This window comes from Typopeltis vanoorti, chromosome 2 (genome assembly GCF_054136105.1).
Source record: "Typopeltis vanoorti isolate ZY-2024b chromosome 2, IOZ_Tvanoo_1.0, whole genome shotgun sequence".
Taxonomy (NCBI): Eukaryota; Metazoa; Arthropoda; class Arachnida; order Uropygi; family Thelyphonidae; genus Typopeltis; species Typopeltis vanoorti.
This window is the reverse complement of record NC_143550.1, coordinates 184688334-184706509: the sequence shown is the minus strand read 5'-3', so window position 1 is coordinate 184706509 and position 18176 is coordinate 184688334. Positions and strand designations below refer to the sequence as shown.

At 36.3% G+C, this 18176-nt stretch overlaps 1 protein-coding gene across 1 annotated transcript in view; it reads right to left on the bottom strand.

Annotated features, from left to right (window-relative positions):
- The window catches only part of LOC150109732 (eukaryotic translation initiation factor 4B-like), a 221831-nt gene that overhangs the window by 144014 nt on the left and 59641 nt on the right, over positions 1–18176 (bottom strand). Inside the window, exons 3-4 of the mRNA XM_090409900.1 lie at positions 14075–14244; positions 4936–5052 (exon numbers count right to left, since the gene is read on the bottom strand). Of these exons, the coding sequence (XP_090266026.1) occupies positions 4936–5052; positions 14075–14244 (287 nt within the window). The remainder of the gene's footprint in view (positions 1–4935; positions 5053–14074; positions 14245–18176) is intronic.

Below are 18176 nucleotides of genomic sequence, written 5' to 3'. Positions count from 1 at the left end.
CCACCTCTGCAATTCACCTTCAGCTGAAATGCTTCATTAATGTTTCACACATCCGATATGCGTCTGTTAGAAAGGTACTTTTTTGTACCTTCTTAAGAATAGAGACCCTTTGTAGCTTATCATGTTTCAATGGATGCCCCTTTACTTAGAAAGAACTGGGTTTGAATAGAATCTTGTCTGACACCTTTATCAGAGCTTTTCAACTGAAGGTGAGTTAACTCACTCATACAATGGTGGTAGTTTTTTCTGCCAGAAAATTAGGTTTTCTTCATACTGGAATTGAGCAAATTGGACAGAAAGTTGGTCAGGCCAATGTTAGATAATCTAACATTGGCCTGACCAACTTATGCCAATATGACTAACCATCTTATCCCCATTATGGTTACAAAATCAAGGATACTTGGGAAATCATAGGCATTTAAGAGTCTTAGGAATCAATGACAATGACAGAGAACTTTACTTTATTTCCTAACATGCCTAAAAATTAGCATGAAAAAGAAAAAAAAAAATTGATGCTGAATTCATGCCTAAAAAAAAGCAAGTACTATATCTTCTTTCTTGCATGAAAAGCTATATTAAAATCTTCAGAAAACACATTCTCAAAAGGTAACTCATCTAGAATAAAAGGAATCTTTATAATAACTTTTCAGCCAGAGATAAGTAAATTGGTTTGCCTGCATGCAGATAATAAAATTCCTCTTTCACTGGCATTTTTTTTTTTTTTTTTTAACACATGGAGACAGGAGTCTGAGAACAAGTGAAATTAACAGACATAATAATATTAGCATCATAGCTTTAGATACAATTGCAACCAACCAAAATCTCCTTACAGTAAATCAAACTATCAGTCTGGCAGTGCTGGTTTGGATAGCAGACATATCTGCACTAGTTACAGTAATCTTGAACTTTGACTAAGCAACTGTCTACATATATTTCCTGATATGTACAGGACATGAATAATATCAGCATAGCTAATCCAATTTGTTAGAGAGAGAGATCTTCATTAGCAAGGTATTTTTTCCCCACACCCATCTAATTGACAAGAGGCCAAACAGTCCTAAAAGAGGGGAGATTAGGAGAAAGGAACAAATCTCTGTATTTTTCCCACCATCAGTTGCAAAGTTTAAGGATAAAGAACTATCTGTAACTTGATGCCTTTAGCAAAACCAAATAAAACGCCTTAGATATCTTAAGAGCAGTCACATGGGCATCACTTAACTTTCCTTCTGAATTTGTCAAATGTATGCAGTATGGAATAAGAAAGAATCCCTATGGAAATCAATAGTGGAAGAAACCAGAACACTAATGAGCTTTTACTAGAGAGGAAATTTCCAGGCAATTCATAAGGTACCGTTTCAATTGTTTGCATGGCCAATTTCTTGTCTTATTCCGATTAGCTTTCCTCACAATACTTGTTACTTTTCTAGCCTGAGCTTTATGTATTTCATAACTTCTTTCACTCTTATTTTCACGATATTCTTTCCACATCATCATCTTTTTGTGGATCTCTTGCTTAATAAGGTTGCACATCTATTTCACTCCCAACCTATTTATTCTTCGAACACTAGGGATACATTCAGATACTGCCTCATTTAAGCATTTTTTCAAAGATTCCCATGCATTACTAACATTTTTCCCATTCAGTAACTGATACCATGGGACCAAAGATAGCATTCTGCTAAGTTGATCATAATTTCCAGCTTTGGTTCAGCATGCAATCTGCTTTAATCAGAACATCAATACAATTAGATACTTCCCAAGAAAGAACGGCATGATCACTGTCACCAATTGGTGGTAAAATAGCTATATTCTTGACAGAGACCCCTTTTGATGATATATAAGCAAATCCAACACTCTTTGACCTCGAGTTGGTTTTTTCACATGCTGTTTGAGAAAGTTGTTTTGCAACAATTCAATAAATTCCTCTTCTTTCTTATCATGAGATTTCCCTTCTCCATAATCAATGTTTGGAAAATGAAAGTCACCCATAATGATCATTCGTTTGGTACCCATAAGGCTAAATTGGTGATGCATTTCTTCATCCCTTGCAACTGAGCGGCCAAGTCTGTAGCAACACCCCACCATATATTTCATTAAGAGTTAACCACTTAGAGTTGAAGTAATTTGCAATTGATAGGTTTGCATGCACAAAAAAGGAAGTAAAAAAATTAGTCTGCAACCCACCCACATATACATTTTCCATATTTTTATAACTGAAGAGAGTTGGAGAAAAACTACATTCCCTGTTTTGTGTCTTGATAAATTTCCATCTCTTATGTTAATTTATTACCTAATTATAACTATGTAATTTACTTGAGATTTTTATAATTGGCTAATCACATCATGGAATCTGTGCAATCTAACTTAACTGCATACAAAAGAGTCACATAATGCAAGGCATTTTTTCTACAGAACTCATTTCAAACCAACTTGATGTATTGGATCCTTTCGCTGAGAGGAGATGTGATAAAGATCTTTAGCTTTACACTTTTCTGTATTAGTATTATTTTCTTAAGCAGAAGAAATCCATACCTAACAAGTGAAATATCACTGATGAGTCCTCAAGAATTCGTGAAGAATGCAGTCACAGAAAATGCATTCCTTTTAGAAGATAAAAAAAGATTCCTTTTAGAAGATGTTAAAAACAAAACTACACTGGTGTCCAAAACTTAAGGATGAACACTATTTCTGAAGATTACAAAAGCAAATTCAAGCGAATCAGCTTGTGGCAATTTGTATAACTAACGATTTTGAGTAGAAAGTGAGTATGCATTCAAATTTGTGAATTGCATGGCAAGGGGTCATATGTGGTAACACTCAACAGGATAAAAGGCAAACGCATGCACTAGGCGAACTGTGTTTGAAGGAAGTTCTGTTTGCAAAGGAATAGAGGTGCAAACTGGGATGTCTTGCAATGTCTTAAACACATTATCTAAATGATTTCACATGAGGAAGAATTATTGAAAAGCTTGATGAAGGCTGCAGAATTACTGATATTGCCAGAGAGTTTGGAATCTCACATAGCATTGAATCCAGGCTCTGGTTAGTGTTTCAAACCAATAGAATGTGCTTTGGATGTTCCCTAAGGGGTCATCCCTGATCTACCACAAAGGATGATATGACAGATTTTTGGTTATAACAGCAAACCATAATTGATGCGCCATAGTAGGTCAGCTTGCAAGTCACCTCCATTCAAACACAGGTACATGGATATCTCGACAAACTGTTGCAAGATGTCTGCGATAAGCAGAGTGATACATCCGAAAGCCTGTAGTCTGCGTCCCATTATCCACAGCTCATCTTACAGCATGTTTTCAGTAGCGTTGAATCCATAAAAAATGAACAAGATACCAATGGGCTAATGTACTCTTTACAGATGAGAGTCGTTTTAATCTTTCCTCCGATTCTAGAAAACACTTGATTTGGCATGAAAATGGTACTGCTTACCATCGTCGTGAGAATGTTCTTGAAAGGGAAAGATAACGCAGTACTGGGATCAATGGGTAGAGAGGCATTATGCTTAATGGATGCACCAAGCTACAAGTGCTAGAAAAACAGGCAACGATATTGCAATGAAGTTCTTCAATGTCATGTTCAATTGTTCTGTGGTGCTGTAGGTGAAGAATTCATTTTTATGGATGACAATGGCACACCAAATCATACAAGAGCAGTGGAGATACTTCTGGAGACAAGGATATTGATCGAATCAAGTGGCAAGCATGCTGCTTGGATCTCAATCACAAAGAACCTGTTTGGGAAACAGGGAGATGCATTGCAGGTCGAAATTCCCCTCCAGAAAACAAAAGGCTTTATCCTTGCTCTAAAGGAAAAGTAGGTCAGTTGGATTTCAAGAACTCCTGAATCGCTGTGTTAAGCATGGTATAATACTGTGAGAGCTGCATCGCAGTTCAAGATAGACATATTCCATACTGAAATGCCTCTCCACATAGTTTTCTGTAAGCACTGCACATAATTCCTTAACTACGTCCTTAGTAAATTTGTAACTGATGCCAAAAACATAATGTAATTTAATTTGTACAAAATTTATAACACATTTTGTGTGTAATACAATTTATTAATATGCTGACAATAAATTTATGTTCACATTTATGGTTAAGAAATTATTTTCATATACAGGTAAAAATGTGGTTCATCCTTAGCTTTTGGACACTAGTGTATTATTGCGAGAATCTTGAGAAAAAATTTAGAGGCAGTCCTATCAAATGGTACCTTGAACCCAAGGCAAGGGATAAAACTGCTTAATGTTTAGAAGGATCTAATAAAAGAATGCAAGCTGACAGACTTGGGCTATCTAAAACTTTATTTGCACAAGTATAACAATGAAATTGTGAGGGTCATCTGAATTATATTTAATTATACTTAATATATAAGATATGATTTTCATCATAAAACTGGTCTTAAAGAGAAAAAGTGTTTTGTTCATTTTTTTAAAACTGAAGATTACAAAAATATATTTCTTTAAGACTGAAGACCACAAAAATATATAAATAAAATAAAAAAGTGAAATATAATGAAATGCGCTGACTTACATTTAGTTATCTGTTTCAGTACTTGAAAAAATAATTAAAAATTTAAATGAATCATGAATGTTATGAATTAAGAAGCTTTGTTAGGAGCCACTGGACAAAGGATAATTAAATTCTGTCTCTCACTTATTTAACACATTTTTATTTTTTCATCTTCAAAATGAATTAAATAATCCTTTGTGCAGCATTAACCATGCAACCGGCCAGGATGTATATATACATCCAAGTTACCATGGATGCGAAGTGCATATTAAAATTGTAATACCATTGATATTACATTGAAATATATGATGGATAGAAAGCATATGAGGATGCATATTTGATCCATAATGGCCAGTAAGGTGGCTAAGGAGTCTATTTGTGGAAATTTCTACAAATTGCACTTTACCTCATTATTCTGAAACAGTGCTTCAATGAGTGTCTCTCTGTCTTCAAATTCGGCATATCCAAATCCTCTCATTCTTCCTCTATCTCCTGCTTCTCGTGGAAGACGTACAGATATAACCTACAAAAAACAAACATATTATTATCATCTTATCACCATATTATCATTATTATGATGATGATTTCCTTCCTTAAGGAATGGAAATCATCATCAGACCTCCATGGAGTTCATGACTCATTGAGGGAAGTCATTCACTGTCTCCACACATGCCAAATACTCATCCAATTCCTCATTCCTGAATTCCAAACAGGGATGGCTTCCTGTTTCTCCCACTGCCATTCTATGAAAAATTTGATCTACACTAATTCATTAATAATCCCTTACCAATATTTAAGTCTCAATCATGTCCTTTCCCTCCCCACATCTTTCTATCCACTACACGATGCAATTTGCATTCCCTCAATCTGCCTTCATACTCTACATTCCAGAGACCAGAAACAATGTTGGTCAATCATCTCTGAACCCTCTCCAACATCTCTTCATCCTTTTAAAAACCCAGTGACCAAATCTGCACACAATAATCCATGTGAAGTCTGATCAAAGCCTTATACAACAGAATCATAACATCCTTACTCCTACATGTCAGTGCTCTCTGCATCATTCCCATAATGCACTGTGCTGTCCTCACAATTTTAGCAAAATGTTCCCAAAATTTTAGGTCCTTATCCACCAACACCCCCAGATCCTTCATCTCAAAGATGCTTCACCTTTTCATTCTCATTTCACACCCACCTTATCTGACCTCTTAACCTTTGGAATGTATTCGGGCATTGCCTCTGCCAGACAGCCTCCTGAACAAGTCCCAAGCGACATTGATCTCTTTTCCTCCCAATTCTTCATTACATGATATATACCTGCAAACTGTCTCCTGAGCTCATCAGAATCACTAGCCTTATAGTTCCATAATATATCTCTTTCTCACAGAAGTCCTCATATGGCTGGCCACCACCCAAGTAATCATCTAATGGTCATTCTCACCAACTGGAACGAGATTCAACACCTCATTTATAATACCATTCCTATGATGAAATAATTAAATCCAAGACCCTTGATCCCTGTGTACCCACTGTTACATACAGCCTAAGGTAGCTGGCTCTCAAAAACTCAAGAAATTCACTCTCTTCATTCCAATCTTTATTATCATTATTAAAATCATCCATAATGATCATCCTTTTCTTATTAGCTAGATTGATTTGCATATATATTTCCTTCTCACTGCCATCCACATTACCAGGTCTATAGCATCTCCCAACTAGATCTTTCAATCTATTCACCTCCACCTAACACCATACTGCTAATCACCTGAGATTAGGAAAACTCCTCTGCTACCATCGCAACAGAATTCCTCCCCTTCTGCCTTGCCTACCCTCACAAAAAACATCATATCCATCTACCTCTATCTAACCATGTCTCGCTTATTCTAAAATTTTTGAGTGAATATACTCTATTAATGCTACAATTTCATTTCCTTTACTTCAAATACATATTAACTTATTTCTGGTTCTATAACAAGCAACACCAACCCACTCCCCCACATATGACTCTTCCATACCCCCATGGAGGTGACTCTTCTCTATCATCACTGATACCTCAGTGAAAGATCAGTAATGATAAGATTAATCCTTTCTTGCATCCATGCATGCACACACCTGCTCCTGTATCCATCATCCACTCCTGTCATGCAGTGTTTCCCTGTCACTGACCCTCCCCCATTTCCCTGTTTGTCTTCTGCTCATTCTCTTCACTCATACCAACTCGCCTCTGCATTCACAAGCTCTCCTACCCTACTTTTTTGCTCGTCCATGTCACCTCTACCACCTCATTTACTCAGGTCTTCCATTCATTTCAGTCATTGCTGTCTCTACAGCAACAGTTTCTCAACTGACTCACACAAAATCAATTTAAATGTAGTTCATCTCTTTTATATAGCTTCATCTGTCCCTCAAATTCATCCCACGCATTCGGAAAATGAATTTCTTTTTCTTCACACAATCCCACTAATAATCTTCGCTCAGCATCTCAACTCATCACTATCATATATGGTCAACATGCTGATCATCTTGCCTAACCAGAAAAAAAAATAATAATAATAATAATAATAATAAATAAATAAATAAAAATGGATTAAAATTTTTTAATAACAACATAAAGTTCAGAGTAATCAAAAATAGTAATCTAATTACTTTGCTATATATATCAATTTGCATTTTAGGAAATAGAGAATTTCATAACAGGAAGAGGTGAAAGTCATTTCTCCTCCTCCTACCAAGATAAAATTCTAATGAAAATGGAATGAAAGGCTTTGAGCAGAATTGCCACAGCCAAGCAGTTTGGGGTCCTCAAGGGTATGCTCTGTGCCAAATGACTAGTATATCAAAAATAATAATTTATCACTTTCATTTTGCAAATTTCAGCACTCTACTGATTTTCTGTTATTAGTTAAGGATATACTGGTAGATAGCAGAAAAGTTCATTGAAACATAAACCAAGGAAAATCCTGTACACACTACTACCAAGGATAAAACAATACAAGGAATTAATATCAACATTAGAACAGAAATTTTCTTGATCCAAACAGCAAATTAAACACACACACACAGAGAGAGAGAGAGAGAGAGAGAGAGAGAGAGAGAGAGAGAGAGACTGGATTCCATTAATTGGGCTACATTACGAATAGCATAGTTTTCCCAATTAAGCAACTGGTCCAATTAAACCGAGGTGCACATAAAGACTACTCTTTGCATATAAAGAGATTAAAATATCATACATCTTTTAATACATAATACATAAGCTAATACAAAAGCTAAAATACACATTTATACAAGTTTTTTGTTTACTTAGTAGCAAAATTGAGTTAGAGATAAACAATTGGTTTTAATCAAAGTAAAATATCTGTCATAGAAGTATATTTTCTCCAATATCTTATAACAATGGCTGCTCAGAGCAACAGGTCAACAATTGTTCACTTGTGTTGTATCCTTTCCTGGTTTTGGGATGGTAATGACAACTGACTAATGCAAAGAATCTGGAAACTTTTCCTCTGTAAATATTTTGTTGTATGTTAAGAGAAGGAGATCCACAAATGATGATGGAAAATGGGTTATCAAGATTTGCTGGGGTGAGACAATAAAGCAGCTCTTTTTAGTGCTTTCTTGATAAACAGCTGATTGTGAATCAAATCCCATTGATGGAAAAATTTAGCTACTGTTTCTCTTGTTGCACTTTCAACATTAAAAATCAGGAGATGAAGCTGTTGCTGAGATTCTAACAAACATTTCTCCCAAAGTGTCTACAATAGCTTTGGAATCAGCAGCAACAAATTAATTATGGTCCATGGTAGACAAATATGGTGTGTTCTGCATCTACCTTTCATTTCCTGGATTTTATCCTATACAATTTTTGGATTGATTGTAAATTGTAAATAATGTAAATTGGTAATTGTGTTACTTACCTCTGCTACATTAGATTGTGAATATAATGTAAATGTAAATTCAAAACTCTGATGTCATTCATAACATTCTTTGGCCCGAACACATTTAAAAGATATTAAATGAATATAATGTGATGGGTATATCTACAAAATATATCCCAAACTCCATCTTGATCTTTTTTTTTTTTTTTGGGCTGAATGGCACTAGGTTTTTAGGTGTTTTCCAGCCTGGTTGGCTGAATGATTAGCATATCCATTCTCCAACCAATAGGCTGTGGGTTAGAATACTGCTATTGGCATGAATGTTTGTGACTGTCTGTTGCTGAGTGATTTTCTTTAGGTAGAAAATTAATTTCATCACACACTTATTGAACACCTGAAGTGGCTTGAAAAAGTTTCCTGTTTGATCTCTAGAGCAGAGTTTCCAGACTATGTTAAAAACAAGTAAAAATGTATATACAGGTATCCCTCGATTAACGCGATTAATTAATCCCTCGATGTTACAACATATCAAAATCATCACCATCATCATCAAATTCCTGCTATGTACCCTCGAGGGGTGTACAGCATATGATAGTACTACATGAAAAATTTACATCATTATTAATTTCCTATCTACAATTTTCCTCCAAATCAGTCTGTTACTTATCAAGACTCCAACATTATCAGATCTTATATTTCTATCGTCTAAGGCACTTTGTACCGTATCAATCCACCTATATCTTGGTCTTCCTCTGGGTCGTTTTGCTGCCAACCTGGCAGAGAAAACTTGTTTTGCTAATCTTTCCTCGCCCATTCTGTTTAAGTGACCATACCACCTGACATTAGCTATGCTAACACATTCCTGGATGCTGACAATGTCAAGTTCTTTCCTAATATCCTTGTTTTTAATATGATATTGCCATTGATGCCATCTGTTCACACCTCTAATCTTTCTCAGGACTCTCATATCTGTGGTCTCTAGTCTTTGGTCAAGTGTTTTACTTCTGACCCAGCTCTCAGATCCATAAGATAAAACTGGTTTGAACACTGTCTTGTATACAGCTAATTTAGTGTTCTGACTAATTTCTCTCTTATTCGATATGAATTTATTCAATTGACTTCCCACCATACCAGCTTTGCTGATTCTGTTGTCTATTTCTATATTTAATTTACCATCTTCAGTAAAAATCATGCCTAAATAGCTGAAATGTTTTACTTGTTCCACAGGTTCTCCATTCACAACACACTTGACATTTTCAATGATTCTGCCTATTTTCATTGTCTTTGTCTTTTTATTGCTGACCTTCATACCATATCTATTACAACAGCTATTCAATTTAGTCAGAGAATCTTGCAGACTTGTAGCGGATTTATTTAGAAGTATAACATCATCCGCATAAAGCAAAGAGCTGACAATAACATCTCCAATTTTGATATCATGTTTAATACCACTTTCCTTCATAATGTGATCCATATAGATAATGAATAACAGAGGGGATAATGTACATCATTGTCTCACACCAGATTTAACATTAAACCATCTTCCTGTACTTCCTTCAATTCTAACTGCTGACTTACAACTCAAATAAAGACTAAGTATTGCTTGTTATAGTGCCCCATTGACACTGTAGCATATTGAATAGCTTCTCTCTTGGCACCTTATCATATGCCTTTTCCAAATCGACAAAACTTAAATACAGATCTTTGTTATATTCCCATGACATCTCAACCATTTGTCGTAAAGTGAAAATCTGATCCTGAGAGCCTCTATTTGGCCTGAATCCAGCTTGTTCTTCACCAAGCTTTTCTTCCACAATTCTTCTCAACCGTTTCTCAAGTATACTTGCATAGATCTTGCCAGGAACACTCAGTAGGGAAATACCTCTGTAATTCTCACATGCAGTTTTATTTCCCTTTTTATATATGGGTACTATGAGAGCTCTACTCCAATCATTGGGAATTCGTCCCTCTGTCCAGGCCTTCTAAACTATGCAGTGCAGCCACTGTAAGACTTTTATACCACCATACTTCAGCATTTCTGGTCGAATATCATCTACTCCTGCTGCCTTTCCACATTTCAAGCCTTTGATGGCTTTTTCTACTTCAAGTATGGATATGTATTCCTGACTGTCTGGTAAGTGTTTTTTAGCACTGTGCTGTCATCACTGCTTGTTTCATTTAGCAGTTTTTCAAAGTAATTACTCCATACATCAAGGATATCTTTTTCTTCCATTTTCATGTCACCTTTATCATCTCTAACTCCTTTTACAGCACTCTTTCCTCCATTTCTAAGCTTTTTCAACAACCTCCAGAATATTTTGCCACCTTCTTGATATTTATTTTCTATATTCTTGCCAAAGTCCTCCCATGACTTTTGTTTAGCTAGTTTTACACAGTGTTTAGCATTCATGCATTTGTCTCTATATTCTCTAAGAGCGCAAGCTGACTTATTTGCCAGGAAATTTTGATATGCTTTCTTCTTTTCCTTCACTGCCTCTTTAACTTCCTGAGTCCACCAGGGAGTTCTGATTTTTTTATCCTACAGACAATCTCACCACATGCCTCTCTGGCAGAATCAATCAATGTTTTCTTCAGAGTTTGCCACTGAATCTCCAAGGTTTGATTCCTGTTCTCAAACTCTTTCATTTTTTCTTCAATAATCTTTGTGCATTTTAGTCTACAGTTCACATCTGAGAGCTGCTCAACTTTTATTCGCTTTAAAACTTTCTTACATGTTATTCTTTTCAATATGAAATTCAATTTTATCTTGCTCAAGACTAGATAGTGATCACTTCCAATTTCAAATCCTCTGTACACTCTGGTGTCCTGCACCAGGGAGAAAACATCACTATCAACAATAACATAGTCAATGAGACTTTTCATATTCCTAGCCTCTTCTCTCCATGTGAATTTGTGCACATTTTTATGTTGGAACATGGTGTTAGTAATAACCAGTCCATGTCCTGAGCAGAAATCCAACAGATATTTGCCATTATTATTAGCTTTGCTCTTTTCTCCAAATTTTCCCAAAATATTTTTGTATGTCTCACAATCATTTCCTACTCTGCTATTTAGATCCCCAACAAGGACCAACTTTTCCTTTTTCATTGTGTGAGTTTCTTTTTCTAAAGCATCAAAAAATTCCTCCACTTCTACCTTAGTAGAACCTTCTGTGGGACCATAGGCACAAATAAGTCTCATTGTCCAGTTCCCCATTCTCATATTTGCCCACATTACTCTTGAGACTGACTGCCATTCAAGAAGATTAGCCTCGTATTTTGTGTTGAATACTATGGCTACTCCTTTTCCTTGATTGTCATTGCCTGAATATAATATTTTGTATTTATTGCTCAGAAAGATCTCACCAGTTTTGGTCTTTTTTGTTTCAGTCACTCCTATTATGTCGATCTGGTACTTATCTAATTCCTCAGGTAGCTCCATTTCTTTGCCATTCAGGTTTCTTACGTTGATAGTACCGATCTTTAACTCTGGTGATGTTGAGTTGGGATTTGTTTTCAGATTTGTTCCAGTAGCTGACTTTTCGCTGTTCGCCCTGGTTCCCTGGCGAAAACAATGGGGGCCTTGTTTAACCGGGCGACGCCCCACCCAGCATGAAATTTTGTCATGTTGTACCATCATTTTTTATTTTGGTTTAACCAATAAGAATACAATTTGGTCGGCTAAATCCCAAATTGCCAGCCAATCCTCGTTCGTTCAGTATCCAAGTAAATACCCAACAGGGTGCTCCATGAGAAGGTGAGGATTGGACATTAGGTCAGAAGCCCTGGTCGGTTCTCCGCATTCCTTTAAAGGCTATGTGGAGGTCTCCTCTCAGTTATACAGCTTTGACCCTTAAGCACCCCTTTTTCATCCTGATATGAAATATTTTCTTCTGTTTTAATCTTTTGTATTTCTTTTTCATTCTTCCAGCAATAACATGTACATGGGAGTAGGCTGGATATATTCCCTGAGAGTTGACAGATTTAGCACTTGGCAAAGCAAGATTTATTTACTATGTTCCTTTGCTTCCACATTGGCCACAGGTAGTAGAGTCAGTTTGGGCATGTCCACATTTCTGACATTTCAAGTATCTAGAGGATTAATGATATATAGCCTAACAGGGAAGTTGAGATATCCTGCTCTTACAGATGTTGGGGGTTAAGGTGTATCTATGAGGATGATAATTCTGGTAACCTGATGATATTCGGAACTAGGTGACCATTCCTATGTATCAGAATCCATTTTATTGCTGTCAATCCTTGATCTTTAAGCTCTGAACATATCTCATCAAAAACATCAAGGAGATCCCATTCTGATATTACTCCTCTACAAAAAATTGAGTGTTTTATGAGGTATTACTGTGATTGGTATTCATTCATTGATGATGTTCTCAGCAGTTTTTCAGAATGTTGCTGGCATGATGTTTCCACAAAGATATTGTCAGAACGTAGTTTCTTAACTGTTTTGGAAGAACCTGCCAGTCCTAAACCCTTCTGAAGAAGTGTGACATTTTCCCTATTTGGTTTTAGCCTGTTGCATTGATGTTGAGAAAAACTGTTGCATTCATGGTAGTATCACTTCATTTGTTTCTCGCTTTTGTTATCAAATGATGTATCTGCAGTATCAGTCTTTGCTTTGGACTTTGTTAGAGTCCCTTAAACATTTGAGGATGAAGAATTTATGCTGAAGAGATTTTTTTTCAGCACCAGAGCTCCCAACCCATCACAGAGCCACACATGGATGCCCACTGACAGCATGCAATGCCAGGAATACCTCAGATGCTATACCAGCACCACAGCAAGCTTCAATACCCAGACCATGGGTATTGAAGGCAGGGGATAGGAATTTACTGCAACACTGTCCTTGCAGGCAAGCCCACTAACTGAATGATCTCTGGCAGAGCCATCCAGGACTTCCCATTTTGTCGAAGCAGAGGCCAAAGTAGCAAGACTACCAGAATCCTCCCCTTTACAGATGTCCATGGGTAGCACTACATGACAAATACAGTGGCAAGGTTTGATCCCAGTGATGATGGTCTGGAAGAAAGGAGAGTAAAAACGACTGAGGCCAGGAGAAGTAGAATAAAGAATAAGAATGAAAAGGGCATACCATCACTGGGAGATCCCCATGATCACAAAGAACACTAAATCAAACCCCTCCTTGTAGGGAAGGATTTGATTTAGTGCTTGATGTTCTTCACAGACACTGATTACCTTCAAATAATATATTCATAGTATATGAATGGTGGTTTAGGGGATCTTTAGCAACATCAACAACAAAATATTTATAATTTCAGAAAAGTTCTATAATATCAAATTATATTATATTATACTATAATATAAAAAAGCTTGGCAGTACATTAAAAGGATATATTTTGAATATGTTAACCTAATTCTTGGAGATTTGATGTAGCATAAAAAAATTCAATGCATTTCTAGAGCAAGTTTTTTTTTTTTTTTTTTTAATCATCTAATACTTACTCCATGATATGTAAAATGAGTATACAGCTAACCTTTCAGGGAAGGCAATGGATTACAAAAAGTCTAATGCTACTGTGTATAATACTCATAAAACATCTTCAAGATGTGAGTAGGTGACTAAAAGACAGTATTAAATAAAAGATTACCATTTTAAAAAAAAAACTATTTCAATAATAAAAAATTCACTTACTTTAAATTGTCTAAAAAATTTATGAATGTCTTCCTCACAAACATCAAATGGCAAGTTTCCTACAAATGCTGTGAATGGTGGTTTAGTGGGAACTTTAGCAACATCAATATCCAATCCTCTTGATGATTTTGGTGCTGTTGGCAACACAATTTTCTTATCTTCTCTAGACTCTACAAAATAATAGCAAAAATTGCATGTTTACATGTTATGAATGCTTTATCAGTCTTATATAAAAAGAATATTCTTCCACTAACCCCACCCTGAGATTTAAGATTCAGCTTATCTGAAATTCTGATCAGGTAATTGTTGCCAGACCAGAAGTCAGTCAAATGTGTAAAACACATTGCTAATTTGGATCTTCATTCATTTTAAGATGTATTTCACAAAATGCATGAGAAAGTATTTGATTCGTTTTATCAGTCAGTCCATGTAAAAGTTTCTTCTAGATTTCAAATAAAGAAGTGTAGTTTAATTTTGTATTTGGAAGTCAAAAAAACTGAAAAAAATTTGCCTTTTATTTTCATCATTTGCAAGGGAATAAAGAAGAAAAATATGAAATTATGTACTCAACTCTAGCTAGATGGAGTTTAGTAAAATTTGGTATTGTTAACATTCCATAATGAATGCTAAGTCCATCTAAAGTGACAATGGCATGTACCTCACAAACTATGGAGGGATGTTTTATGTTTGTGAGGAGAAAACTGAATCATTTAGAAAACTAACTTCAGAGTCATAGTGTGAGACCAAATAATTCAATGCTGAAAAAAAAGCATAAACAGCAAGTGATATATATAGTGACTAACCACCTTTTGTGGTTATCAAAATTTACTTTGTGTTGATCTTATAGAACCCCATTAATAACTTCTGTTTCTATCACATCTCCTCTTTGCCACCTATCAACTAAACTTTGCAACCCTCACACTTTCAACCTATCCTGATATGGAGCATTCCACAGACCTGTCACCAGCTTAGTCACTAATCTCTGAATCTTCTCCAACACCTCCTGATCCCCAAGAAACTCAGATGACCAAATCTGTGCATAGTAATCAAGATAAGACCAAATGACAGCCTCAAAGAGGGATAATAATCTCCCTATCTTTACTTGTCAGGGTGATGTGAAAGATGATGATGTGAAAGGAATACCATGTGCATAAGGATGATGTTTGTTATGAAAATTATAAGCAGCAGGCAGGAAAAGACAACCCACAAGAATTCTATCGACATGCTGCAAGTAAAAGAAAGAATGCATATGAAGGAATAACTTTTGAATGCAGATGGTGTGAAGGTGACCGGTGCAGAAAAGGTTGTTCAACTAATGAGTGCCCATTTTGCTAAAAGCTATCAACCTGATGTATGCAACATTCACTGCTACCTCTTCAATAAATGAAGAAACTCAGGTGTATGAAGAGGAGGTATTAGAACTGCTGCCCAAACTGAATAAGAATTCAGTAATAGTGACTAATGGGATACAGCATAGGTACTAAAACAGTGGTTCAGCTTAAATGGCTATTCATTTGACCAGGCTATATAATTTGAGTCTTCTCAGAACAGGGAAGATTCCCCCAGGAATGGAAACAATGTATAATAATCCAATTGCACAAGGGTGGTGCAAAGACTCCAATGATCGACCAGTCAGTATTCAGGAGTGGTGGTGAAGATTTTGGAAAAACTGGTTAGGGATTGCATTCAGAAATGGGATGACAGCAAATCTCTACTTTGCCATGAACAGCATAGGTTTACTAAGGGTATGTTTTAGCAACTTGCATATAATCTATAATAATGTTACCACTGAACAAGACATGGGAAATGAATACGCCATGATATTTTTGGATTTTGCTAAGGTTTTTGACAGAATACAGCATGGAATACTGTTGAATAAACTGGAGAATATGAGATTAAATTATAAAATATTAGCAAGAGGATAGCTGACTAATAGATATCAAAAAGTGATATATGGGGGATGTGAGTCTGCAAGATTTAATATATCTAGCAGTGTATCACAAGTATCAATCCTTGGTCTGCTTATTCAATCTGAATGTTGGGAAGGATTTGACAGGGTGACATTTGCTGATGACGATGCAAAAATAGGTAGGGTAATCAGGAATGCTGCTGATATGCAGTACTTGCAGAATGATTTGAATAGGCTGGAACTGTGGGCATGGGAAAATGGATGTCAGTTCAATGTAAGTAAAGTCATACACTTTGGCATGATTAGAGATCCAATGTTATTATACTGGTAGGATTATGCTAGAAGAAACCGATAGGACGAGGGATCTTGGCATGTTAGTAGATAGCAAGCTGACGTCTGGGGCCATATAGCAAAGATCTCAAAAGATATTTGCAATGCTGAAACAAACTTTAACGTACAAAGATAAGAATGTCATTTTGCCTCTTTACAAGGCCTTGATAAGACCACACTTGGATTATTGTGCTCAGGTCTGGTCTCCTGGTTTTTGTTGTGATTCTTATTCAGTGGAGAAAGAGAGTGTTGAAAAGATCATATTAAAAATTATATCAGGTTTGTGGAATGCTGATTATGAAGACAGACTGAGAATTTGTAGACTGCAGACACTAGAAAACAGGAGTGATATGATTGAGACGTACAAAGTTCTGAAAGGGTCATACGGAATTTCGACTGATGAAATTTTTCATTTTATGGACATTGGGGAAAGGACAATAGGGAACCCTTGAAAACTGAAAGTGAATTCTGCTATGAAGGGGATGAGGACTAGATTTTTCTCTCATAGGGTCATGCATGATTGGAATGGATTGCCATTGGATGTGGTATGTGCAAGCAGTGTGAATGAATTCAAAAATAAGTATGATAAGTGGTCTGTGTAGTATATGGCCTCTCTCAATGAGTCCTTGACTCTCTGGCAGCCTCTCTTAATAATTTCTCAACTGTATCATGAAGTGAATATCTGATCTTGACAACACCTATTTGGCTTGAACCCAACTTGTTCTCCAAGTTTCTCTTCGACAATTTTTCTTACCCTCTTTTCAAGTATATGCAGATGTAAATCTTATCTGGAAACACACAGTGAAGAAATTCTTCTGTAATTCTGACATTTATTTCCCTTTTTATAGATGGGACTATGAGAACCCTACTACAATCATACAGAAATGAACCTTCTTGCCAGGCCTTTGAATTATCTAATACAGCCAGTGTAAAACTATCCCTCTGTATTTCAGCATTATTTTTTCCAGCTGCTTTTCCACATTTCAAGCTTTTAATGGATTTCTTTCTGCCTATAATACTTTAATATTTTCTACTACTGTTAACAATGCACTGCTTCTGTCACTCATTTAACAGTTTTTTTCCAGACCTCTAGAATATCTATATTCAGTTTTCATGTTATCGTTATCATCTTTGATTTTGTTTGTAATCCTATCTCCTGCATTTCTACACTTTCAATAGCCTTTAGTACGTTTTGTCACCACTGTGATATTTACCTTCTATATTATCCAAGGACTCACAGAATGCTCATAAAGAACTCAAGAACTCATAACATACAGCGACTCACAGAGAAGATGGGGAGCCTTCTGAGGGGATGGTGCAGAACATTAGTAGAGGGGAAGTGAAGGAGGCCATAAAGAGGATGAAGAATGGAAAATCAGTGGGCCCTGACAGGATCCCAGTGAAGGCACTGGGGGAAGAGGGAATTGACCTGCTGTGGGACATGTTCATGAAAGTTTGCCAACAGGAAAATATACCCGAGGAATGGAGGGAGAGTACTCTTGTCCCCACCTACAAGAGTAAAGGGATGCACAAGACTAAGAATTACAGAGGAATAAAGTTGATGTCCCACACAATGAAAATCCTTGAGAGGGTTCTTGATGGAAGACTGAGGAAGGAGGTGGAGATTGCAAAGGAGCAATTTGGCTTCATGCCTGGTCGATCCACGACAGATGCTAGCTTTGGATTACGACAGATGATGGAAAAATTTCGAGAGAATCAACGGGAGCTAGATCTGGTATTTACTGATCTGGAGAAAGCGTATGATAGAGTGGCAAGGCAAGAAGTCTGGAGGTGTCTGAGGGAGAAGAAGGTACTGGAGAAATATGTCAGGCTGGTGAGGAGATGCACAGAAATGAAGAAAGG